The sequence below is a fragment of the Dreissena polymorpha genome, chromosome 3, assembly GCF_020536995.1.
Source record: "Dreissena polymorpha isolate Duluth1 chromosome 3, UMN_Dpol_1.0, whole genome shotgun sequence".
Taxonomy (NCBI): Eukaryota; Metazoa; Mollusca; class Bivalvia; order Myida; family Dreissenidae; genus Dreissena; species Dreissena polymorpha.
Window position 1 is genome coordinate 39,597,420 of NC_068357.1, and position 26,726 is coordinate 39,624,145.

General features: G+C 36.2%; 1 protein-coding gene across 7 annotated transcripts; it reads right to left on the reverse strand.

Annotated features, from left to right (window-relative positions):
* Nucleotides 1-973: 973 nt before the first annotated feature.
* Nucleotides 974-22,934, reverse strand: LOC127873760 (uncharacterized). 7 transcript variants are annotated; one of them, XM_052417719.1, is made up of 5 exons: nucleotides 21,896-21,953; nucleotides 18,651-18,943; nucleotides 15,872-17,020; nucleotides 11,211-11,477; nucleotides 974-1,707 (listed from the first exon to the last, which is right to left on the reverse strand). In XM_052417719.1, exons 2-5 carry the CDS (start codon nucleotides 18,914-18,916, stop codon nucleotides 1,617-1,619), a joined length of 1,773 nt encoding a protein of 590 aa, XP_052273679.1. In that variant the 5' UTR covers nucleotides 18,917-18,943; nucleotides 21,896-21,953; the 3' UTR covers nucleotides 974-1,616. The 7 variants fall into 7 exon arrangements, with proteins under 7 accessions (XP_052273679.1, XP_052273681.1, XP_052273683.1 ...); XM_052417721.1 differs by lacking the exons at nucleotides 974-1,707; nucleotides 21,896-21,953 and adding exons at nucleotides 7,544-8,670; nucleotides 22,858-22,934; XM_052417723.1 differs by lacking the exons at nucleotides 974-1,707; nucleotides 21,896-21,953 and adding exons at nucleotides 7,544-8,670; nucleotides 22,858-22,925 and having other exon boundaries at nucleotides 18,651-18,886.
* Nucleotides 22,935-26,726: the final 3,792 nt, after the last annotated feature.

Genomic DNA, 26,726 nt, shown 5'->3' on the forward strand with positions numbered 1-26,726 from the left:
AAGTCATGATCAATCTACCCATGAAGTTTCATGATCCTAGGCGTATGCATTTTTGATTTATCATCCGGAAACCATTTTACTATTTTGGGTCACCGTGACCTTGACCTTTGACCTAGTAACCTCAAAATCAATAGGGGTCATCTGCCAGTCATGATCAATCTACCCATGAAGTTTCATGATCCTAGGCGTATGCGTTCTTGAGTTATCATTCAAGAACCATTTTACTATTTCGGGTCACCGTGACCTTGACCTTTGACCTAGTGACCTCAAAATCAATAGGGGTCATCTGCGAGTCATGATCAATGTACCTATGAAGTTTCATGATCCTAGGCCCAAGCCTTCTTGAGTTATCGTCTGACAACCACCTGGTGGACGGACATACCGACCGACCGACATGAGCAAAGCAATATACCCCCTCTTCTTCGAAGGGGGGCATAAATATAAAGGTTTTAGCACGACGCGGTCGGCGGACGACGAGCTGGCTATGACAATACCTCAGGTTTTCTCCGAAAACGCAGAGCTTAAAATCTTCAGTGCATAAAAGACAATTTTTTTTTGCAGTTAGTGCCGATATAAAGATTTAAGAATACACCATTGAATACGTCTGAAATCGGTGCCTAAACATTGCTTGCAGCATAACCGTGTAATATGAATGCTGCACACATCGAATTATTGGCCAAGATCACAGGCTTATTAAAAAGGGTAAATCTGATGAGTGTTGTTTTTCACATTGCCATAAACCGCATAAAAACTGTCTTTTATACACTAGTTAAAATTCTTCAGAATCATTTGTTTTAGATTATTTGGAGAAAAAAAACTTACTGGTTTGTTTACATCCATTTGTGAACCCCATAAAGTAACGTGACCCGGCACCCTGATATACCTGGTGCACATTTCGAGTTCAAGCATGTAGGTGGTTAAGCTTAATTTCGATCAACCCTTTATTTTCAACATATGCAAGTTTGAAAAGTCAAAAAAATGTACTTTTATTATAAAAATCGTATATAACTAAGTCCATTTGTAAGAGAAAACTTTCGTACTCTTATTGTAAAATACATCTTTTTTTTTTCAATTTGGGAATCAAATCTAATTTTACAAAATTTATAATAAACTCAATGAATATGAATTTGTATCAGAAAGAAATTTCCCAAACAAATTATCTAATTACCTGACTAAAACAACTTTATACACCCGCGTCATGCGAAAATGGGTCTTATGCCATATGCGCCGAACGAAGCTCCAGTCCCTTTTAACGCAATAGCGCAGTCTGGTCAGGAGATACGCAGGCCGATATAAGTCACACACGGTTTCTTGGCCTCATTAGCGTACAGGGAAGCTCCTGACCAGAATGAGCGGATGCGCAGGTTAGTCTGCGCAACGCTGACCGCATATTGAATAAGACCCATTTTCGCATAACGAGGACCATATAAACACCATTACGATTCACAACACAAAATAACAAAATCATCGTGTGATTATATTTAGATTTGCAGAAAAAATATGTTTCAACCGGGTAAATAAATGTTCTTGTTATTAATTGCAACATTGATCAGTTTATCTAAATGTAAATGAACGAGAAAGCGAATAACGCTATATAAAACACATGCATATCATGTTCATTCCTTTTCAACGGTGCAAGGCATTTTCCGGTGTATGTGCGATGGAGCACTACCATCTTTCCACAATTGAATAGCACGTTTTCTGGCACTGAAAAAGAGAAATCACCCAATTTGAAATTTTTATAACAATAATTTGACTATACTTCCATTATGGAAAACAAATGAGCGTTTTAGCGAATGATTATTTTCGCACTTTTTACGCTACCTATGTTGCGAGAATTTATCCCCATCGCAAATTTCATTTGTTTTAAGCCCTACCGTAATGTCACCTTTCTGACATGAAACCGTTTTACCTTTTGTTAAAAACTGTAACCTTGACCCAACTAGCGCAAAATTAATATCCAAGTTAGGTCTGCATGTAAACTACTAACGCACAAACTTTAAGCACAATACCCCCATCATTACTCAAGTTATTGAGATGGAAAAGAGTTTAATTAACATGTACTCGACTTTGAACTGACTTGCCCAAAATGCGTTTTAAAGCAATTTCTATGTGTATGCTACATACACACACACACACACACACAAGTACAATAACTCCATCCAAACTCAAGTTATTGACCAGAAATTAGTTTCAATTGTTTGCAACTGTCACCTTGACCTTGATCCGAACGGCTCCAAATGCAATCCAAAGATAGGTATGCAAGTAAGCTATATGCACAGAGCAATTCCTCAATTGAAATTTTAAAAATATTTTGAAGCTTTTTTCATATTTTTTAACAAAATAGTACCTTGCCTTATCCGACTGGCTCTATATAAAACCTCAAGATACATTTCCATGCAAACTAAACAATAATTTTCTCTCAGATAAGTCAATTTATACGAAAGATATCGACCAATCTGACACGTGGTTTGCTTCCAAAAATAGACTAAATGCTTAAAAAGGCGAACAAAAGACTGTTTAAATTAAAAAATATATGGCTTTTGTGAGGGTATTGTCTTAACTTTGTTCCAAAGAAACGATTTTTAAATGGCCACGATGGCCGAGAGTTCTTATTTGAGAGCTGAAGAAGATGGAGATCAAAGAACTTGACATCGAAATGACAATAAGGGATTGTATGAAGCATAGGACAATAACTCATTATATCTATCGTGGTTCTGGTGCAAAGTTGAACTTCAGTCTCAGGAGTCATAGTCAATTTTTGCAAGATTTTTTAAACTTCGCTTTCTTTAAATCTTATGGTTAATGACAAACCGTGAACAACTGATGAAGTTTGACAGAATAAAATGGCCGCTGTGTTTGATGATAATTATTTTTGCATTTTTTTTTCAAACAAGGGCTGTTTGTAAAACATGCATGCCCCCCATATGGGCTGTCCGTTGTACTGGCAGCCATTGTGTGAATACGACTTTTGTCACTGTGACCTTGACCTTTGACCTAGGGGTCATCTGCAAGTCACGATAAATGCACCTATGAAGTGTCATGATCCTAGGCAAAAGCGTTCTTGAGTTATCATCCGAAAATCATTTTACTATTTCGGGTCACCGTGACCTTGACCTTTGACCTTGTGACCTCAAAATCAATAGGGGTCATCTGCGAGCCATGATCAATCTGCCTATGAAGTTTCATGATCCTAGGCATATGCGTTCTTGAGTTAGCATCCGAAAATCATTTTACTATTTTGGGTCACCGTGACCTTGACCTTTGACCTAGTGATCTCAAAATCAATAGGGGTCATCTGCGAGTCATGATCAATCTACCCATGAAGTTTCATGATCCTAGGCGTATGCGTTCTTGAGTTATCATCAGGAAACCATTTTACTATTTCGGGTCACCGTGACCTTGACCTTTGACCTAGTGACCTCAAAATCAATAGGGGTCATCTGCGAGTCATGATCAATCTACCCATGAAGTTTCATGATCCTAGGCGTATGCGTTCTTGAGTTATCATCCGGAAACCATTTTACTATTTCGGGTCAACGTGACCTTGACCTTTGACCTAGTGACCTCAAAATAAATACGGGTCATCTGCAAGTCATGATCAATGTACCTATGAAGTTTCATGATCCTAGGCCCAAGCGTTCTTGAGTTATCGTCTGACAACCACCTGGTGGACGGACGGACCGACCGACCGACCTACCGACCCTACCGACCGACCGACCGACATGAGCAAAGCAATATACCCCCTCTTCTTCGAAGGGGGGCATAACAAAGAGCAAGAACATGTATATACTTGGTAATAAGTTACTTATTATCATAAACAAACTGCGCAATATTGTGTTTTTTTAATCCAGAATAATGTCCGTGTGTGTTGTTTGTTTTTCTTTAAAAAAAGTAAATGGATAATGTTTCGCTTTTGTAAAGATCTGATGGTCACGCCCATAGTGTATGTGTAGTACATATTAAATGTAGAATTATCGAGATATGTATGTTGCATATGGGGAATATATGATCTTTCCCAAGAAAAAGGAATAACACTCTAAATAATGGGTTCTGGATTAAAAGTGAAGACTCTATAGCTTAACGTTCCCAATTCTGGACGAATGCAGAAACTGACAACGAACACGGAAACGCACGGGGAGGTCCCCAATACCAACGTGCTCTTATAAGGAAAAAAAATAATAATGTGTATGTTCTAGCATATATCATTACTATATATTAAACAAGTATATTATTTTACTTTATTACCTGGCTGAACCAATCCTCCTATCTTGCGTAATATTCTGAAATAATAATAACAACAAGAGGGCCATAATGGCCCTGTATCGCTCCACTGTTTTTTCTTTGCGAAAAAAACGTGCAATGCGCATGGGTTGAAATGTACTCAAGCATGTGACTTTCTCTTTCTATCCCTCGTCCCACTGGGCGCTTAAAGTTGGAAGGGTGAGCATTTTTATATATGGAAAAAGTTACTACCGTGTTAACTAAACAGACTAAAAAGCTCAGGAATTGTTTCACAGGTCCTTTGCTAATAACGTAGGTACATTTATCTCTCCAAAAGATATTGTCGTTCTTTCTATTTCACATATTTTTAGATGCTTAAGATCAAATCTACGCATTTGATTTAAAACAGATTCACAAGACCCATAGGAATCAAAATGCCTTAACCCTTTACCAAACGACACATTTTGGACTTTTCCAATTTGAAAGAGGTTGCAGACGTCAATTAAATTAAAATGGAATATGAAGGAAATGATCAGGTAGGGTAGAAATAATTGTGATAAAAGGAGAAATTGCTCATCAACCCACACGGCCGCAGTAATCTCCACTGGTAAACGTCATATGTTCAGTTTTGTGACCCCCGGGGCCGGGTCACATTTGAGCCCAGGGGAATAATTTGAACAAATTTGGTAGAGGACTATTAGACATCACTACATACCAAATTTAGTAGCCCTAGGCTCTATAATTAAGAACAAGAAGATTTTTAAAGTTTGCACAAAATAGGCCTTATTTAAGCATATGTTCATTTTTTGACCCCTGGGGCAAGGTCAAATTTGTTCCCAGGGGCATAATTTGAACAAACTAAGTAGAGAACTATTAGATGTCACTACCTACCGAATTTGGTAGAAATAGGTCCAATGGTTATGGACAAGCAGATTTTAATAGTTTGCACAAAATGGGCCCAATATAAGCATATGTTCAATTTTGTTAAATTTTGTGACCCCTGGGGAACGGTCAAATTTGATCCCAGGGGCTTAATTTGAACAAACTTGTTAGAGGACTATAAGATGTAATTACATACCAAATTTGGTAGCCCTATGCCATGCGGTTATAGACAAGAAGATTTTTAAAGTTTGCACAAAATAAGCCTTATATAAGCAAATAATTTTCAATGTTTTGACCCCCCAGGGCAGGGACAAATTTGACCCCAGGGGCATAATTTGAACAAACTTGGTAGAGGACTATTAGATGTCACTACATACCAAATTTGGTAGCCCTAGGCCCAATGGTTATGGACAAGAAGATTTTTAAAGTTTGCACAAAATAGGCCTTATATAAGCAAATTTTCAATTTTTTAACCCCCCGGGGCAGAGTCAAATTTGACCCCAGGGGCATTACTTGAACAAACTTGGTAGAGGACTATAAGATGTCACTACATGGCAAATTTGGTAGCCCTAGGCCCAATGGTTATGGACAAGAAGATTTTTAAAGTTTGCACAAAATAGGCCTTATATAAGCAAATTTTCAATTTTTTAACCCCCCGGGGCAGGGTCAAATTTGACCCCAGGGGCATGATTTAAACAAACTTGGTAGAGGACAATAAGATGTCACTACATACCAAATTTGGTAGCCCTACGCAATACGGTCATGGACAGAAAGATTTTTAAAGTTTGCACAAATAGGCCTTATATAAGCAAATTTTCAATGTTTTGACCCCCCGGGGCAGGGTCAAATTTGATCCCAGGGGCATAGTTTGAACAAACTTGGTAGAGGACTATAAGATGTCACTACATAGCAAATTTGGTAGCCCTAGGCCCAATGGTTATGGACAAGAAGATTTTTTAAGTTTGCACAAAATAGGCCTTATATAAGCAAATTTTCAATTTTTTGACCCCCCGGGGCAGGGTGAAATTTGACCCCAGGGACATAATTTGAACAAACTTGGTAGAGGACTGTAAGATGTCACTTCATACCAAATTTGGTAGCCCTAGGCCCAATAGTTATGGACAAGTAGATTTATAAAGTTTGCACAAAATAGACCTTATATAAGCAAATTTTCAATTTTTTGACCCCCCGAGGCAGGGTCAAATTTGACCCCAGGGGCATGATTTCAACAAATTTGAAAGAGGTTCACCACAGGAACATTCCTGAGAAATTTCATCAGAATTGGACCAGTAGTTTAGGAGAAGATGTTTAAAGAAAAAGTTAACGCACGCACGCACGGACGCACACACGACGGACCGCTGGCCTTTTGCCAGTGGAGCTAAAAAGGTGAATAAAACTCTCTGCACACAACTGTATTCGAACCAGAGTCCCCGCGTGGTAAAAGTCTCTTGACTAAATGTATGGCGTATGGGGATGCTATCACGTTTTGGTTTTGAACAAATGCCGTAATTTTGGGCACATACTCGAAAAACGTTTGGAGTGACGCCACTGTGACGGACATGTACAATTTCAGGCGATAATACGATACGTTCATTACAGGTTTAAACCATTCAGGAACAGCATTCCAATTAATGTCACACGTGCGATGCAAGAGAGATAACTACTACAATACTTATTTTAACAAAACTAAATGCATTCCTACAGAAGGGATACAAATACACGTCTGTTAGAACACTTGTAACTGTGCTCTTTCTGTTCTAGTGTTTGAAGACACACGCATACGTTGTGCATCACGAATAAAAAGAAATTAATCGATAAGTTATTTGCACGGACTATTTTGTTGCGGCGATCCAAGTTGCATATATTTGTGTATTTTGAGCTGTCATATTGTTGGGCAAGTTGTAATAAATCACAATTGTAAAATACATTACTTTGATAGGACGCCTTTCCTTCTTGAGTAACTGGAGTCTCACTTAGTTTTTTTTTTCATATCGCTTATTTCAGGGTGAATGATCAACGGGGTTCACCTGGGATTACACACGGGCTCGACAGAATGAAAACACACCGTTAAGAACTTAAGAAAATATCTCAAGTTATTGAAATATATTTGCAACAAGAGCACCGCATAACGGGTGCCACGCTCGGCTACGGCTGCAGTTTTGAATAAATGAAAGCTTGTCAGAATATTTTTTTAAAGGTCACAGTGACCTTGACTTTTGACCTAGTGACCAAAAACATGGGTGTGGCGTGTAGAACTCAGGGCCGGATTAAGCTGTTTTGGGGCCCAAGGCTGCACATGTTACGGGGGGCCCTTTCCCTCTGGTCCCCTTCTGTATGTTGAAAATCATACTTCATACTACGACTACAAAGATAAGAAAACTTGTATTTGTACACAGTTGTTGACAGTTGCATTCTAAATACAGGAAAACAAGTTAACCAATGTATAACTATTTTATTAACTGAACTTAACACACATGTTACATGTAACAGAGTCCAGCCTATGACCCTGAATGCTGCACACATCGAATTATTGGCCAAGATCACAGGCTTATTAAAAAGGGTAAATCTAATGAGTGTTGTTTTTCACATTGCCATAAACCGCATAAAAACTGTCTTTTATACACTAGTTAAAATTCTTCAGAATCATTTGTTTTAGATTATTTGGAGAAAAAAAACTTACTGGTTTGTTTACATCCATTTGTGAACCCCATAAAGTAACGTGACCCGGCACCCTGATATACCTGGTGCACATTTCGAGTTCAAGCATGTAGGTGGTTAAGCTTAATTTCGATCAACCCTTTATTTTCAACATATGCAAGTTTGAAAAGTCAAAAAAATGTACTTTTATTATAAAAATCGTATATAACTAAGTCCATTTGTAAGAGAAAACTTTCGTACTCTTATTGTAAAATACATCTTTTTTTTTCAATTTGGGAATCAAATCTAATTTTACAAAATTTATAATAAACTCAATGAATATGAATTTGTATCAGAAAGAAATTTCCCAAACAAATTATCTAATTACCTGACTAAAACAACTTTATACACCCACGTCATGCGAAAATGGGTCTTATGCCATATGCGCCGAACGAAGCTCCAGTCCCTTTTAACGCAATAGCGCAGTCTGGTCAGGAGATACGCAGGCCGATATAAGTCACACACGGTTTCTTGGCCTCATTAGCGTACAGGGAAGCTCCTGACCAGAATGAGCGGATGCGCAGGTTAGTCTGCGCAACGCTGACCGCATATTGAATAAGACCCATTTTCGCATAACGAGGACCATATAAACACCATTACGATTCACAACACAAAATAACAAAATCATCGTGTGATTATATTTAGATTTGCAGAAAAAATATGTTTCAACCGGGTAAATAAATGTTCTTGTTATTAATTGCAACATTGATCAGTTTATCTAAATGTAAATGAACGAGAAAGCGAATAACGCTATATAAAACACATGCATATCATGTTCATTCCTTTTCAACGGTGCAAGGCATTTTCCGGTGTATGTGCGATGGAGCACTACCATCTTTCCACAATTGAATAGCACGTTTTCTGGCACTGAAAAAGAGAAATCACCCAATTTGAAATTTTTATAACAATAATTTGACTATACTTCCATTATGGAAAACAAATGAGCGTTTTAGCGAATGATTATTTTCGCACTTTTTACGCTACCTATGTTGCGAGAATTTATCCCCATCGCAAATTTCATTTGTTTTAAGCCCTACCGTAATGTCACCTTTCTGACTGGAAACCGTTTTACCTTTTGTTAAAAACTGTAACCTTGACCCAACTAGCGCAAAATTAATATCCAAGTTAGGTCTGCATGTAAACTACTAACGCACAAACTTTAAGCACAATACCCCCATCATTACTCAAGTTATTGAGATGGAAAAGAGTTTAATTAACATGTACTCGACTTTGAACTGACTTGCCCAAAATGCGTTTTAAACCAATTTCTATGTGTATGCTACATACACACACACACACACACACAAGTACAATAACTCCATCCAAACTCAAGTTATTGACCAGAAATTAGTTTCAATTGTTTGCAACTGTCACCTTGACCTTGATCCGAACGGCTCCAAATGCAATCCAAAGATAGGTATGCAAGTAAGCTATATGCACAGAGCAATTCCTCAATTGAAATTTTAAAAATATTTTGAAGCTTTTTTCATATTTTTTAACAAAATAGTACCTTGCCTTATCCGACTGGCTCTATATAAAACCTCAAGATACATTTCCATGCAAACTAAACAATAATTTTCTCTCAGATAAGTCAATTTATACGAAAGATATCGACCAATCTGACACGTGGTTTGCTTCCAAAAATAGACTAAATGCTTAAAAAGGCGAACAAAAGACTGTTTAAATTAAAAAATATATGGCTTTTGTGAGGGTATTGTCTTAACTTTGTTCCAAAGAAACGATTTTTAAATGGCCACGATGGCCGAGAGTTCTTATTTGAGAGCTGAAGAAGATGGAGATCAAAGAACTTGACATCGAAATGACAATAAGGGATTGTATGAAGCATAGGACAATAACTCATTATATCTATCGTGGTTCTGGTGCAAAGTTGAACTTCAGTCTCAGGAGTCATAGTCAATTTTTGCAAGATTTTTTAAACTTCGCTTTCTTTAAATCTTATGGTTAATGACAAACCGTGAACAACTGATGAAGTTTGACAGAATAAAATGGCCGCTGTGTTTGATGATAATTATTTTTGCATTTTTTTTTCAAACAAGGGCTGTTTGTAAAACATGCATGCCCCCCATATGGGCTGTCCGTTGTACTGGCAGCCATTGTGTGAATACGACTTTTGTCACTGTGACCTTGACCTTTGACCTAGGGGTCATCTGCAAGTCACGATAAATGCACCTATGAAGTGTCATGATCCTAGGCAAAAGCGTTCTTGAGTTATCATCCGAAAATCATTTTACTATTTCGGGTCACCGTGACCTTGACCTTTGACCTTGTGACCTCAAAATCAATAGGGGTCATCTGCGAGCCATGATCAATCTGCCTATGAAGTTTCATGATCCTAGGCATATGCGTTCTTGAGTTAGCATCCGAAAATCATTTTACTATTTTGGGTCACCGTGACCTTGACCTTTGACCTAGTGATCTCAAAATCAATAGGGGTCATCTGCGAGTCATGATCAATCTACCCATGAAGTTTCATGATCCTAGGCGTATGCGCTCTTGAGTTATCATCAGGAAACCATTTTACTATTTCGGGTCACCGTGACCTTGACCTTTGACCTAGTGACCTCAAAATCAATAGGGGTCATCTGCGAGTCATGATCAATCTACCCATGAAGTTTCATGATCCTAGGCGTATGCGTTCTTGAGTTATCATCCGGAAACCATTTTACTATTTCGGGTCACCGTGACCTTGACCTTTGACCTAGTGACCTCAAAATAAATACGGGTCATCTGCAAGTCATGATCAATGTACCTATGAAGTTTCATGATCCTAGGCCCAAGCGTTCTTGAGTTATCGTCTGACAACCACCTGGTGGACGGACGGACCGACCGACCGACCTACCGACCTACCGACCGACCGACCGACATGAGCAAAGCAATATACCCCCTCTTCTTCGAAGGGGGGCATAACAAAGAGCAAGAACATGTATATACTTGGTAATAAGTTACTTATTATCATAAACAAACTGCGCAATATTGTGTTTTTTTAATCCAGAATAATGTCCGTGTGTGTTGTTTGTTTTTCTTTAAAAAAAGTAAATGGATAATGTTTCGCTTTTGTAAAGATCTGATGGTCACGCCCATAGTGTATGTGTAGTACATATTAAATGTAGAATTATCGAGATATGTATGTTGCATATGGGGAATATATGATCTTTCCCAAGAAAAAGGAATAACACTCTAAATAATGGGTTCTGGATAAAAAGTGAAGACTCTATAGCTTAACGTTCCCAATTCTGGACGAATGCAGAAACTGACAACGAACACGGAAACGCACGGGGAGGTCCCCAATACCAACGTGCTCTTATAAGGAAAAAAAATAATAATGTGTATGTTCTAGCATATATCATTACTATATATTAAACAAGTATATTATTTTACTTTATTACCTGGCTGAACCAATCCTCCTATCTTGCGCTAAATTTGCTGCATTTTTCATCTTACTCATGACCCCATACATCCTGTTTAACCCCATGCGTTGTTTGATGTACCATTTTTTATGCAAAAAAGGATCATGATGGGATATGGTTAGAAAAAATGAGCTCTCTGGGTTAAGCGTTCCTTCGGGTCGCTGGTTCTTATATGTCGTATACAGATGTACAGGATCCCTTTGTGGATCTGAGGTAGCGTACGCTCGCGGCCTCGTGTCTGATAATCTGAAATTGATATAAATTAAAGTAGTTTTATACATATTAATTTTGAGATAATATACTCGACATTTTCTAAATCATTCTTCCTACGATCTCATATTTTGCGAAGAAAATGAACAGTCTATTTATTCATTACGTTTTATAGTCAACGATCGTCCTTTGTCGCTTTTGTCATGGTTTCCCTACATTATACTTTTAGAAAAGATCAGTTTTACCGTATTTATTTAACACAATGAATACATATACTTGTAGATTAAAAGGTACAAACACGGTATAACCTCGCTTATCAATTTCAAAACTATCAAGTATAGCATAGTATCAATCTTGAGACGTCATATTTCCTTTAAGAGAATCATTCTTTTTGACACAAGTAGTTTTTCAAAATTCACATATTTTGAACGTTTAAGATATTCAAAATCTACTTCGGTTTTCAACGGTTATTAGTATTTGAAAGTGAGATTGTTAATTTTTTTATCTATTAAACTCAAATCCAGAAATAATGTATCGATCATAAGGGTACTTTAAATTATTCATATCAGGGCATAATAATGCCCGTTTAATGTACAGCTATAAAGCATGGGTTAAATCCCCGCGCCTGGAAAATGTGACTAGTTTGGGGTAATTATACAAGGGTTTTTATCTGATTTTTTGGAAAGGGCCTGGACTTTTTTTAGGGGAAAGAAATCGCGCGAAACGTCGAATTTCGGGGGAAAAAATGAGCGAAAAGTCGGATATTGGGGAAAATGAGGAAAGTCTAAAATAATCAAGTTAACATATTTTACTGTTTTTAAAACAAATTCATGACAACAGATAATTTAATTGTGCAATATTTTTTCTATTTTCTCAGTCGATCAGGTTAACTTATATATTAACAGGTAAAAAAAAAAAATTTGGGGAGGGGAAAATTTACCAGCTGAGGGGAAAAAAATTCCGAGGGGAAAGGGCCGATTTTTGGCGGGTCCCAAATAAGGAAAAAAAAACCTGATACAGGACAAGGCGTCTCTCCTCAACACAGAGCCCACACCAAATGTGGGTGCCTTTCGGTAAATAATGCAGCGTACCTCTGTTTAAGCATGTACCGACTGCATTTTCATCGTGCAAATTTGAAATTAAGCTCAAAACATTATCAACAAGTATTGCTATAAAACTGTAGAGGTGACGAGTCAAGTGCAATGACCAAGCTTGCAAGTAAATGTCAAACTATAAAGAAATTCTCAAATATGGGAATGTCGTAGCGTAACTTCATCATTGATCAAACAATTAAAAAATACACGATTTTTATGAAACTATCGGGTCAAATGATTTACTAGCCTATATACACATAGAAAGTAACTTAATAAATCTTCCTCTCCGAAACAGCAATGATAAGGGTTTTAATATTTAGTGTATAACATGGTATAGTTTTGCTATTCTTAATGAGTTCAAATTATACCCCTGGAGCCAAAACTAACCATTGCCCTAGTGTCAACATTTGAATTTAGCTAAGCGATTCAGTGCCAAATAATGTTTCAACATTTAAAAACATATCATTTGTATATTCTCACTTTCTGTATAAGCTGCAATATGCCCATAATTACAGCATCGTCTTTAAAGATGGATTCTGAGCAATGAAAACACGCATTGCAAGCAACACAACTTGCAACACACCGTTCCCTAAAGGCCTTGGTATTGAAACCAAAGCCTATCCCAAGCAAGTTAGGTATGCATGTAAGCAAATAGAAAACATAATTCTAGTGAATTATCTGCGTTCAAACTCGAGTTATAACACGAAAACGTTTTATAAACAAATAAAATCGCAGACAAGGTTCCAATAAAAACTTTGATTATTTAAAGTTAACAACAGGAAACCCCTGTTTAAAGCCGCCACGTCCGCAATACCACGATTAGAGGCGTCGGAGCTGGGGCGGCAGGGGCGGCGGAATATTTTCGGCAAACATGAAATATCGGCAAAGACCCTTTTCATTTTTTTATTATTTCAATACCCGTATATTTGAAAATATCTTAACCATGAAGCAGGGTTATCACACTTCCGCGGTTATGACACGTGTATTGTTGATTGTTATCACCCGCCCGCGGTAATGTACGTGTCAATTATGTTGTTAATTGATCGATCTCTTTTATAACGATAATCTCTTTACGCCAAGTCGCAAATGATTTTTTCCAGTATAAGGAAACATGGATGTCAACATTTGGAAAATTTTAAGTGTTATGACCTTGTGGTACCTATATGGTTGCCGGCCAGTGTTCAGTATTCAATGTTAAAATGACCTTGTGGTACCTGTCTGGTTGCCGGTCAGTGTGAAAATTAAAAAACAAAAGGGCCAAGATGGCCCTAGTTCGCTCACCTGAGAGGAGTCGGTTCATTCAATCTTTACCAAACGTCAAACTTGACCTAGATATTGTCCAGACAAACATCCTGGTCAAGTTTCATCATTATTGAACCAAAACTCTGGCATATGGAGTGTTTTTGTTTTTGTAAGATTTAACCTGGTGACCTATATTTTGAGTTGACCCCCCTTACCAAACATCAAACTTTGCTTACAAAAATAAATATTATGACCAAGATTCATAAAATCTGAAACAAAATTGTGACCTCTAGAGTGTTTACAAGGTTTTTGTATAATATAATGAAAATTTGGACAATCTAAGGGCAATAATTATGGCATTAATTATGTGATATATATAAAATCAATCTTTGTACCAAGTTTCATGATGATTGGGCAAAACATGTGATTTTAAGAGTGTTCACAAGCTTTTTTTACTATATAAATATAAGAAAACTGCCCCCCCCCCCGGCAGTCATGTTATTCAAATGACCGGAACCATTTTCGAACTCAACTCTCATATCAAGGAAACAAATTTTCTGACCAAATTTCATGAAAATTGGGCCAAAAATGTGACTTCTAGAGTGTTCACATGTTTTCACTACATACATAGAGAGAAAAATGGCCCGCCCACTGGCGGCCATGTTTTTTCACAGATCTAGACCATTTTCGAACTCGTCCGAGATATCAATAAAACCAATGTTTTGACCAACTTTCATGATGATTGGGCAAAAATTGTGACTTCTAGAGTGTTTACAAGGTTTCTATATAGCCAAATAGTGAAAACTGCCCCTCCCCCCCCCGGCAGCCATGTTATTCAACTGACCGGAACCATTTTCGAATTCAACTCTCATATCAAGGAAACTAATGTTCTGACCAAATTTCATGCAAATTGGGCCAAAAAAGTGACTTCTAAAGTGTTCACATGTTTTCACTACATACATATAGAGAAAAATGCCCCGCCCACTGGCGGCCATGTTTTTTCACCGATCTGGACCATTTTCGAACTCGTCCGAGATATCAATAAAACCAATGTTTTTACCAATTTTAATGATGATTGGGCAAAAATTGTGACTTCTAGAGTGTTTACAAGGTTTCTCTATAGCCAAATAAGGAAAACTGCCCCGCCCACTGGCGACCATGTTTTTCAACGGACCGGAACCACTTTTGAACTCGACCAACATATCATTAAGGCAAACATTTTGACAAAGTTACATGAAGATTGGGCATGAAATGTGACTTCTACAGTGTTAACAAGGTTTTTCTTTTTTTTGACCTAGAGACCTAGTTTTTGACCCAGCATGACCCAGTTTCGAACTTGATCGAGATATCATTGGGACAAATCTTCTGATCAAGTTTCATGAAGATCCGACATGAAATGTGGCCTCGTAGAGTGTTTACAAACCAAATGTGGACGACGGACGGACGGACGGACGGAAGACGTATAAAAGACCGGTCACAAAAGCTCACCAGAGCAATCAGGTGAGCTAACAAATAGACAAATTACCATATTTGATAGCGATAGCGTTCACATTTGATTGTCCTATTGTAGTTGTATGTTTCATGCGATATGATAATATTGTTACTGTACATACATGTATAAAAATACATCAAATAAAACTTAATGCATGCATCTTAATTTGACTTTTAGCAGTTAAATCAGTATTGACGTTACATGATCCCTATAGTTGTGTAGCCTGCCACAAAGTACAAACTGCGACATATAGGTATCACTTCTCCATCGTCTGTCTGTCACACAATTTTGTCATTAAGATTAGCCTGCAATAGACATGTATACGGTCAGGTATCAGGCATAAAAACGCACCATATTGCGCCATTTGATGCTAAAATTTGATTTTTTTTTCCGGGGGAGGCCCGGACCCCACCAACGGGAGAGGTATCCCCCTCCCATACCCACCTTTCCGCCGCCAAATTGTCAATTTGCTTCCGACGCCCCTGTCTAATATCTACGATTTTAAACTTTAAAAAATCAGGTTGAACATTATTATAAAAGCTTATAACAAACGGGAATCGGTACCATGTAGCTAAGCAATACAATATATTTAAAATGTATACCTTGTGTCAAGTGTTCTAATTCTTCTTTTTCTTGTGATTTCACTGTCGTATTCAAGATATTGCCCAGTTTCATCTTCTTTAAGCTGAACATCTCCCCATTTCATATCATACATGGCTTGCCCTGGTTTAATTCCAAACTGTACAGCGCAAATGAGCCACAGTGAGTGAAAAAGAGATTCCGGGCTGCGGTCACCCAAGGTGCCGCATTCATAAAATTGTGCAATCGTTTCATCGTCTAATGGTTCAGCATCTTTAGAACTTATGCCTTTATAATGAGATTGTAAATGATTTTGCTTAGTCTTCAGGGCCCAACGAGTTTTTTCGAACTCAACACTGTTAAGTATCGAATACTTGTAGCCTTTTGTTCGTAGATGCCAATCAATGGAAGACACGAGGCTCCTGATCGATATGGGCTCATATTCATTACCATCCTTTCTAGTAACAGAGAGTATAAATCCACATATGTGTTCATTTAACTGGTCAGGTGGCATCATTTCCATGGCCATTTTCTCACCAACATTGTCAAGGTAGGTATTAAACCGTTTCAAATCGGCTCCAGTTTTCTGCTTTGTAAGTTGGCTTACACTGTCAGCACGATTCATTTGCCTTTTATGGTATCTGTCATCTTTTGAAACTCTTAAAACACGTTTGATTAGAATATTGGGATTTTCCGCGCGTTCAACGTTTTCAATTTCAACTTTTGGCTCTGATGATGTTGATGTCTCAACAGTTTCCATTTCCATCGCCATTTTCTCACCAACATTTTTAAGGTAGGTATTAAATAGTCTCAATTCGGCTTCAGTTTGCTGTCTTGAGCTTTTGCTGACGCCTTGAGTTTGATCCATTTGTCCAATATTACCAATGTCATCATCTGAAACTCTTTTAAACCGTTTGTTTAGAAGATTCAGATTGTCGTCGCTATCAACATTTTCAATTTCAACTGTTGGCTCTGATGATGTTGATGATTCTGTCATATTAATACTTTTTATTAGTTCAATGTCTCTTTTGACACCAACTAGTACTTTTATTGAATAATTATGTAACACATTGATGTCAGTTTCATTGTTTTCATAATCAGTAGTGGGCTCTTTTTTCACTTCCACGGTATCTTGCTGATTTTCCGTCTTGATATTTTGCGGAACCATCATGCTTAAATTGAAAATATTCAAGAAATTAGGGAGTTAAATGTTTCGAGGCGCTAACCTAAGACCCCAAGATTTCATTATAGCCACATTAGGCAAACTGCATCAGCCCCTTGCAGACATGTTTTTTTATTGGACTTGAACCGTTTGCCGAGCTATAAATAACATGAATGTTGTGAGCAAGTTCATGATGATTTGGCAAACAAAAGCGAAATCTAGAATCAGTTAACTGAAGTGTTCAAAATCCGCCCAGATTTTAAACTTAAAAACCTGGTAAATAACCAGCGCAGTGCCACGCAGTTATCTGTTTCTTTTACTAAATTGAACCGTTTTACCTGTCTGTGATCATTAAAATAATTGTATCAGTTCAACATGTGGAGCTATCAGAGGAAAACAAAATCTGTGTTTGTAAAACATAATGCCCCCTACTGTAGTTTGAAGCCGCTCAGAATCTATTTGGAGAAAATTGTTCAGTCCATGGTCAAGAAATTCGCCAAAAATCAATTGACCAGAGCGAAACTCATACTTCACCTGAATGTCATGTTGGTAGACATACCAAAAAACTGCACAATCTCTGAAATCACAATCTCGTAAAAAAAAAACTCCGGAAAACGGTTACTTTAGAGAAAATGTCAAAGTCCAAGGCCAATAACTTCGCCAAAAATCAATGAACCGGAACGAAATTCACACTTAATCTGTAAGTCATGTAGGTGGACTCATATACCAAAAATCAGCTCGATATCTGAAAGTGTTGCACAAAAAACTCCAAACAAGAAACCGTCAGAGACGGGTGATGCTCCCCAAAGTTTTTTTTGTCACAATATTGCATTATATATTCAGATAAAAGGAAACGTCTAGTAGTTGGGGGGACAAGAATTGTACTATATGTACAGTTTATGGACAATTTCAAAGGGCCATAACTCTGTGAAAAATCATCCGACCAGAACCGGCTGATAATATGCACAACTCATCTTGGTAGTGAAGCTTCCCATAAAGATTCATTGAATTCCAGTCATTAGTTGCTGAGAAATAGCCCGGACAAAAATTGTGCACTGACAGACGTACACAATGACGGACAGACGAAGCGGCGACTATATGCTCCCCCCCAACAAAATTTGGCGGAGCATAAAAACGGTTATTATAGAGAAAATTACCAAGCCCAAGGCCCATTACTTTGCCAAAAATCAATCGACCTGAACGAAACTTACACTACATCTATAGGTTATGTAGGTAGACTCACATACCAAAATTCAGCTAAATATCTAAAAGCGTTGCCTAAAAAACCTCCGGAAAACGATTATTATAGAGGACATTTATTCCGGAAAACGATTATTATAGAGAACATTTATAAGTCCAAGGCCGATTACTTCACCAAAAATCAATTGATGAATCGAAACTCACACTACATCTGTAGATCATGTAGGTAGACTCACATTTAAAAAAACAGCTCTATATCGGAGAGCGTTGCATAAAAAATCTGTGGAAAATTGAATACAGGAAGGACGGACTGACTGACTGCTATATGCCATCCAACTTTATGCATAAGAACAAAAGAATCTTAACAAAATCTTTGCACTTGTAATTCCAAAAAAAATTCAAAGCAATAACATTTTTGCGTCAAGTAATAGACATTTTACCTTATAGGAATCGAAGGCAATTCCTTGTGATCTAAATTTGTGCAGGCTTCTACGTTTATTGTCAGATCTATAACTTGGGTGTCATCAAGGCTTTCTTGTGGAAGAATCATAAACACTCCCACATTGAGATCATTGTCTTCATTTTGTTTCCTGGGATCATGATAGTGGATTTTGAAGGGTCTCAGTATTGGAAGTCCTCTGATGAAGATGCCCATGAATTCACTGTGACTGCAAGCCTGTGAGATTTTGCCAATATGGCCAAGCATCTTGTTTTATTTCACAAATTCTTTGTGCTGCAATTTTGCAAAATGAAATCTAATATTTCACCTACACAATAGGTAGGTACAGGACCAAGTACCAAAGAACCTTCTTATTTAATGTGTATAATTTAAAGCTTTCCCACTTAGTAGCAAAGTAAAAACCGCTTTTGCAACCAGCATAAAACCAGAACAGCCTGCAAGGAACTCATAGTCTGTTCAGGTTTTATGCTGTTTGCTGCTAATCAGTATCTAACGGTTGGAACTGAAACCTTTAAAACTTAAATCTAGAAAGAAAGACCTTTAATAAAATTTAACTTTCTGAGGGACTACAAATGCATGAAAATACGTACCTAAGTGGTAAAGCGTTAAGTAAAAACTTCCTTTTAAATTATTATTGATTTCAAACACATGTTCCAATGATTTCTGTAAATTTCCAACAGTCTCTAATATGTATTTTTAATAAAAATACAGTGTACACTTGTTGTTAAGTGTGCAATAGCATGCTTAATCATACTTGTCTGGCAATTTCAATTTACTATTGCCAATGCAACATGTGGGAGGCCTTTTATGGGTACAGCATTTTGTTGTCATGAATAAACCGGATAAACATATTTTTACGTCTTAATTATTAGTTATTTAATTTGGAGGTTGTTTAAGAATCTGGTGTCATTTTATATGAAATGCAAGATCAATAAATGGCTATCACTTTGTTTTTAAAACATTGTTCTTGCCTTTGTTATGTATCAAATTGTGCATGTGTTGTACAATGTTTAAGATGGATCTGTCCTCGTCCAATCAAAAAGATAGATACACTCAACGTTTATATATTAAAATTTGCCTAATTACTGGCCCCCTGGTTACACAGAGTTTCTGCAGTGAGGTAACAACAAAAGCACAGTACTTCAATAAACCAAAGATCTGTGATTAAATGTTTATTTGTAGATCTTTGAATAAACACTCACCTAGGATCAGAGCTCCAGATAAGGTTTTGTGAAATTCTTAGCGTTACTACCAGATTTTCAAAAAGAATGCTTAACTTTGAAATTTTATTCTTAACGTTACTACTAAGTTTTGGAAAATAATTCTTAATTTTTCAAAATGACCTAAAAATAAATTATAATTGGTGTCATCGTATAAGATCTTTTCTATAATGTCTTTCTAAACATTCAACTTCGGCTCACTTTGAGTACAATATCTTAAAAGCGTGTTGTTTTTTTCACGCTTTGCAGTTTTTAGGACGTCCTCTGGGTGCAGCCATAATTTTTTTTACATAAAGACTGTACACGCCGCTTTTATTGGAAAAAATGCGCTTCGTAATACAAACCCGATAACCATTCTATATAAGTACCGAAACTTTAATACACGAAAAGAACTCAATAAAAATCGATACGAACCGATGTAAAAATAATATTCGTAACTTGATTCTGTAATTCTTAATGGTACGAACAGATTTTAAAATAAAACCGTAACGGACTTAAAAATAATTCTTAATCTCTTATCTGGAGCTCTGCCTAGGATTATGTTCATTTTTTAATGTAGTCCCCAATGAAATGCAATAAAATGTTGCATACTCACATAGAATACAGGAAATAACCTTGAACATCATCAGTTCTATAACTAAATGGTTTTTCAACCAGAAGAGAAAATGAACTCTTTAGAAATGGGCACTACTATCTAGTGATTTAGAGGTGTGTAACTTTAAACTTCTTTGATTTCCTCCTAATCAATAAACCCACATTTTAAAGTGAAACACTTTTAATACTGATCTGTTTTATCGTCCATTCACCTGTTTTGGTCGGTCACCTATTTCGGTCGATGGTAGATTTATTACGCGTACGCTCTATCCAAGTGACGAATGACATAGCAAATGTCAACATCGACGTCTAATCGAAGTGTTTATAAAAAAATAAGGACATAACCAGTACAGATTTAAATCTGAATTGATTTCCATCGACATTTTGATAATTTTTGCTATTACTTTTTTTTGCTCTTTTTTACAAAAATATCATCAACATACAGATACTTTGTTTTTGATAGTTCCGAGTATGCCGAGGCCTTCTACAGTAACTACTATTTTAATGTAACTGTTTGGACAACCGTCGCCGATATATTTAGGTCTGGAGTCAATCGACCGAAACAGGTGACGCAGTACACAACTTTCCTTGTATGTTTTCATAGCAGAATCTTGGTGTTATGGAAAAAAAGGGGAAGCACTTAAATGATCTTGATAAATGAATTGATGGACTGTAAATAAGTCTTGCTGTGCGTATTTTTTATTTTGCCGACTTTATTGTATTAAATCTAAAATATTTTTGATTATTTGTTACATTGACCGAAACAGATGACTCGATGATATACGTCATCTATAGATAAATGTTTATTATTGGAGGTAATAACATAAACTGTATTTAAATCGCATATTTTGACCGATCGAAAGGTATGCTATAGTCTGGTTGAGTCGTGGGTAATTTTCATAAAGTTGTTACATTACAAATATTTTATAAATATATGACCATGAATCATTATGAAAATAATAATTAACCTTTTTTCTTTAAGATTTGTTGCTTTTTTCCAAATGTTTATCGTCTTTTATCATCAAAATAATCGCCTGTGTAAATAGAGTCAAACTACCATCATGAAAATAAGCTTCCGGCTAATTCGTGGATTCTGATTGGCTGCCAGAATTTCAAGATTTGCATACTATAAATAGCCTTTAAACTGACCTTGCAGGACAGGTTAATTTCTTGTGAAAAAATGTCAACAGACGATGTAGCATGGTAAATACTTCTAAATAAACGATTTTGTGTTACTTTGAAACACCAGGCATGGCGAAATTGCCGGTCCGCCGGTCCTGACCGGCAGATATTCATTTGGTCCGGTAGGTTTAACAAGAATATCGGTCCTGGCGACCGGCAAAATGTGAAATGAATGCAAACAAATAATTTTTATTTTCAATGTTAAAAATTCGAAGAGCAAATCCCTTACTTCATCATGAAAATGAAATCGCTCATTGTTTTGATGTTTGCAATAAGTTTGTTGCGTACAATTAGCAAATCCAACTGGTTACACAACACCTACTTCAAACTCAGTCGCAAAATCGGCAACTGCGTTCTAACAAAAAAGATCTTGGTAGCTTTGACATATTTTACGAGTTGATAAGGACATTAAAATATGAATTTCTGTATGAAGCATGGCTTTAAAAAGGTTGTTTATAAAATATAAATAATGTTCTAGTGATTACTTTATAACATGCACTCGTCATAGGTCTCAAACAAGTTATCATTTAAAATTGTACAAGTTAATGTCCGTTAACCGCAATTTTATTTTCGATACTTCCTCCTTTCTTTAGTTTACGTTGTTATAATGTCTAAATGGGTATGGTTGGTCAGTTAAATATAGTTTGACCAATTAGATGCCCTGTTACATATTTCGTTGGATGTTCATCATTATTTATGTTAATGTACATAGTTGTGTTGTTGTTTTTTTTCGGTCCGACAAAATTTTCTCCGGACAGGCACATTTTCTGAAATGCCTGTCCAGATGACCGGCAGATTTTTTCCAATTTCGCCAAGCCTGAAACACTATATGAACAATACATAAATGGGGAAATATTTCATACCGACCTATCAAGTTATGATGAATTACACTATTTACTTGTTTTTGACGCATTTTTGATTGGAAAAAATGGTGACCGTGTCAAAACATTTTTCCGTAACGAACTGCATCATGTGCGAACATTCTATCGCGAGATTTCAGGCGATTTCTATACCCACGAATCAAACAGAACCCACGACTCAACCAGTAACAACAGACCGATGATAACAGGTGACGGTCCCTGATCAAAACTGTCAATTATTACTCAATATGTGCTTACAACTCACCATGTAGCAATTCAATCTTCAAATCAAATATTATAAATGTAATGATCGTCATAAAATGTAAAGTACCTATGTCACAAACTTGGCAAGTTTGGCAACTACAACAATTTAATCCATAGCAAATGTACAACTAAGGGAGATTACAAATGACGACCACTGTAGGTCACAATTAACTATATACTTAAGGTTACGTTATACTAAATACTCGTTTCATGTACTAGTTAAAAAAACATCATATTTTACTCGAAGCCATGTTTTACACTTAAGACTGGTGTTCTGGCTTTATCTCTTGGAGATATTGGAAGGGAAAGAATAGGTGTTCACTACTAAATCCATGACATATAATAACGTTAGAGACTTAAGTACAAATTTGCACTGAAAAAGGTTACATTCCACTCGAAAAATCCTGAAAATTTAAGGTGCAAAAACGGTCGATTTTGGTTTGAGTCAAGTTCTTGTTTGGTTTGAACATGACATATCTATTTTATTGCTTAAATCGATTCAGCTTAGAATGAACTTTCAGATGAGATATGGTTATGGGGATCTCTATGTGCAAAATGTTGAAAATGATTTCTGAGTCTGCTGTTGCTTATTGATTTTGAGAAGGATTCGACTCTGTCATGGGTATTGGTAAATCGGACGCAATCATGGTCTAATTGTATAAAGACGGAATATATGTTTTAATCAGATTTCTTCCATATAAAATGTGTTTGCAGAGAGTGAGATCCACTCAGTTGTTACATTTTCATACTTTGTGCTGAAATATTGTCTATTAAACTGGTATAATCCCAAAATTAAAGGAATCAAAATTAATGACTTAGAATACAAACTGTCATAATTTGCAGATGACACGTTTATACTTCTGGATGGCTCTGCAGAATCACTTAATGAAATTTTAGATGTATTGGCACTATTTTCACAATACTCAGGGTTAAACATAAATTTCGATAAAACTAAAGTTGTCCGGATAGGTAAAAAACAAGTTTAGCTCCGAAAGCATTACAACTAGACGGAAATTAAATTGGAACCAACACACATTTGACATGCTTGGCTTAAAATTTCACGTTGACCTCAACAAATAAAAGAACTTAATTACGTTGACAAAAAAGTTGAAATAATAGACTTGCTCAAAGATTGGTCTTGTAGGATGCTAACACCAATAGGAACAATTAAAGTTACATGTATTAAAACTGTAGCACTACCGGTGTTAATTCATCTCTTTGCTTCTTTGTAAAATTCCCCACATGAAATGTTGGCAGACATCAATGAAATATTTTTCAATTTTTAGAGGAACGCAAAACCACGAATTAGTAAACATATTTTGATAAAAGATTATAAAGAAGGAGGTTTAAAGATGATATATCTGCTTTCCTTTGTCGGATCTCTGAAGCGTGCATTAATCCGTAGACTTATCACTGGACATTGTAAATGGATACATATTGTTTATGCAATGATTGATTTTACAAAAATATATAAATGTGACAGTCATTATCCTGAAAACGTAATATACAGGATACAAAATGAATTTCGGAAAGACAAATTGAAATCATTTGTTAATCTTAGCAGAAAAGCACCTTCTAAAAATCAGCTTTGGCTACAGAATCCACTTTTCTAAAATCCAGAAATATAAATTGTTCATAAAAGTGTATTTTTTAAATCATGGTTTTACAAAGGCATCCATTTTGTTGGGGACTTGATACACAATGCCGAACTCTTAACTTTTTACAATTTTAATGACTTTTGCCAAGTATACAACTTCAAACCAAACTGTTTGATTTTCCAAGGCATTTTAAATTCAGTTACAAGATACAAGAGACTGAGGGGCTCTACTGACAACTGCTTTATGAAGCCGGGTATTCCGACAAGTCTTACGGTCCATCTTATTTTAAACAAAGGGTACAAAACCAATGTATGATACTTTTACCAAAACTGAGTTCTCGAAAGCATGTTTAAATAAATGGTCAACTATTTGTAATTGTATTGAAACAAAATATTGGTTTAATATCTTTTATATGCCTTTTCATATTACACGAGATTCTAATTTAAAGTGGTTTGAATATAAAATTGTACTCTGAATCATACGTACGAACTCCTTCTTTTTCAAAATCGGAAATGCAACTACAGCAAACTGCACCTTTAGTCAAATTGAATGTGAAACTATTGAACATATTTTGGGGGAATGTAAGCATGTGAATAAGTTGATAACAGATTTGTTTTTGGATACAATCTTTATTCAAATGGCATGAATATACCTTCCTTTCTATTGGGAAATGCAAATGGACTCTTAATTTGTATATTTGTTTTGATCAAAATGTTTATTTACAATTGTAAAATGAACAATACTATATCCTCTATTAAAGCAGCTAAATCATATCTGTCCTTGCATTACCATGTATTAAATGAAATTAACAATGTTAATGATTTGCGTCAAAGTAAAGATATGGAACTATTGTTAGCTCTTTTGCAGTAGCAATGATAAGGGATTGAGAATTCATGTATTGTCAATTATTTGCTCACCAATATTGTATGTATTATTATGTAGAAGCTACTGATTATCAAATGTTTAAAAATTGTTATAATATGTATACATTGCTTGAGAAAATCATGTACGGTGTGGAGTGGGATGCCCGCGGACCTCTAAGACCTATGTACGAGTATAATAAAATATATCAAACGGAAAAAAAATCTCAGCGGAAGCAATTTAATTTCAGTACATGTATATTCCGCTTTCCTATAGTCCCGTGTTCATATTTGCTGGTTAAAGTCCATGCGCAAGCTTGCAAAAAAAACGTGTTTTTATAAGACTGCGAAATTGTTGGTGTCGTCTGTCAAGTTCCACACATTAACAGCGTGCGTGTTGCAACAGACCAGGTGCTCACTATTTTTAGACGTGCATTTCAGTACATTTAGTATTATATGATGCAAAAATTAAATCGAAATAAATGCACACGATGAGAAAGTATTGACCCGTTGGAACTATAGAAAAACAATATTTAAAAATTGCAGTAGATGGAACGTTCATTAAAGTATTTGTGACGGGTGGGAGAGTAGAGGAATTACACGTTAATATCAGTACATCAAACTGAATAAAACTAAATGGAAATACATTAAATGAAGCATTCAGTTTCAGGCGAAAAAAGTATTAAATATATTTTATGCCCCCGTATCGAATGATCGGGGTTATACTGGTTTGGCCTGTTTGTCTGTCATTGTATGTGTCTGTCATTGTTTGTGTCTGTCATTTTATGTGTCTGTCTTAAAACTTTAACCTTGGTCATAACTTGTGCAATATTGAAGATAGCAACTTGATATTTGGCATACATGTGTATCTCATGGAGCTTCACATTTTGAGTGGGGAAAGGTCAAGGTAAAGGTCATCCTTCAAGGTCAGATGTCATTTTCAAGGTCAAAGGTCAAATATATGGCTTCAACGCGGCGCAGTTTGTGGCATTGTGTTTCACAAACACAGCTCTTGTTTAATTTGTGTGATTGATAATTAATTACAATGATCGTTGATACCAATACATTTATTATTAGAATTAGGTTGTGGTCCATTATTTGTTTGACACATGGACTTTTCCTTAGCGACAACTTAGATAAACGTTGAATGTCTTTTTTTTTCATCTTTGTAATCATAAGTGGAGTTTGTGCGAATTATGTATTAAATTATTGAGAGAGATTGTAAATCAATGTCTTTTTCCTCTTGTTTTTTTTCTTCTTTTTTTTCTTTCAAAATCTTACCGATGTAGACAATTAAAAGTAAATTACATTGGTGGATGCATTTTTCTTTTCGTGGCCGTTCGATTGGCCTACGTTAAAAAGTCGAATTCCATGTCACGTGACTGTTCAATACGTTCAAAGAGCAAACAACTGCAATGCCGTCAGCGCTTTGATTTAGTAAAGAAGTAGTGAACGTGATTTGGTTAACAAGTAGTGCC

Excerpts from the sequence above, each read along its gene's own strand:
- LOC127873760 (XM_052417719.1), bottom strand. The coding sequence starts at position 18,916 with ATGCTTGGCCATATTGGCAAAATCTCACAGGCTTGCAGTCACAGTGAA. Across the intron at positions 17,021-18,650 it reads TTGCCTTCGATTCCTATAAG|CATGATGGTTCCGCAAAATA; the intron begins GTAAAATGTCTA and ends TTTCAATTTAAG. Across the intron at positions 1,708-11,210 it reads AGGAGGATTGGTTCAGCCAG|TGCCAGAAAACGTGCTATTC; the intron begins GTAATAAAGTAA and ends TCTCTTTTTCAG.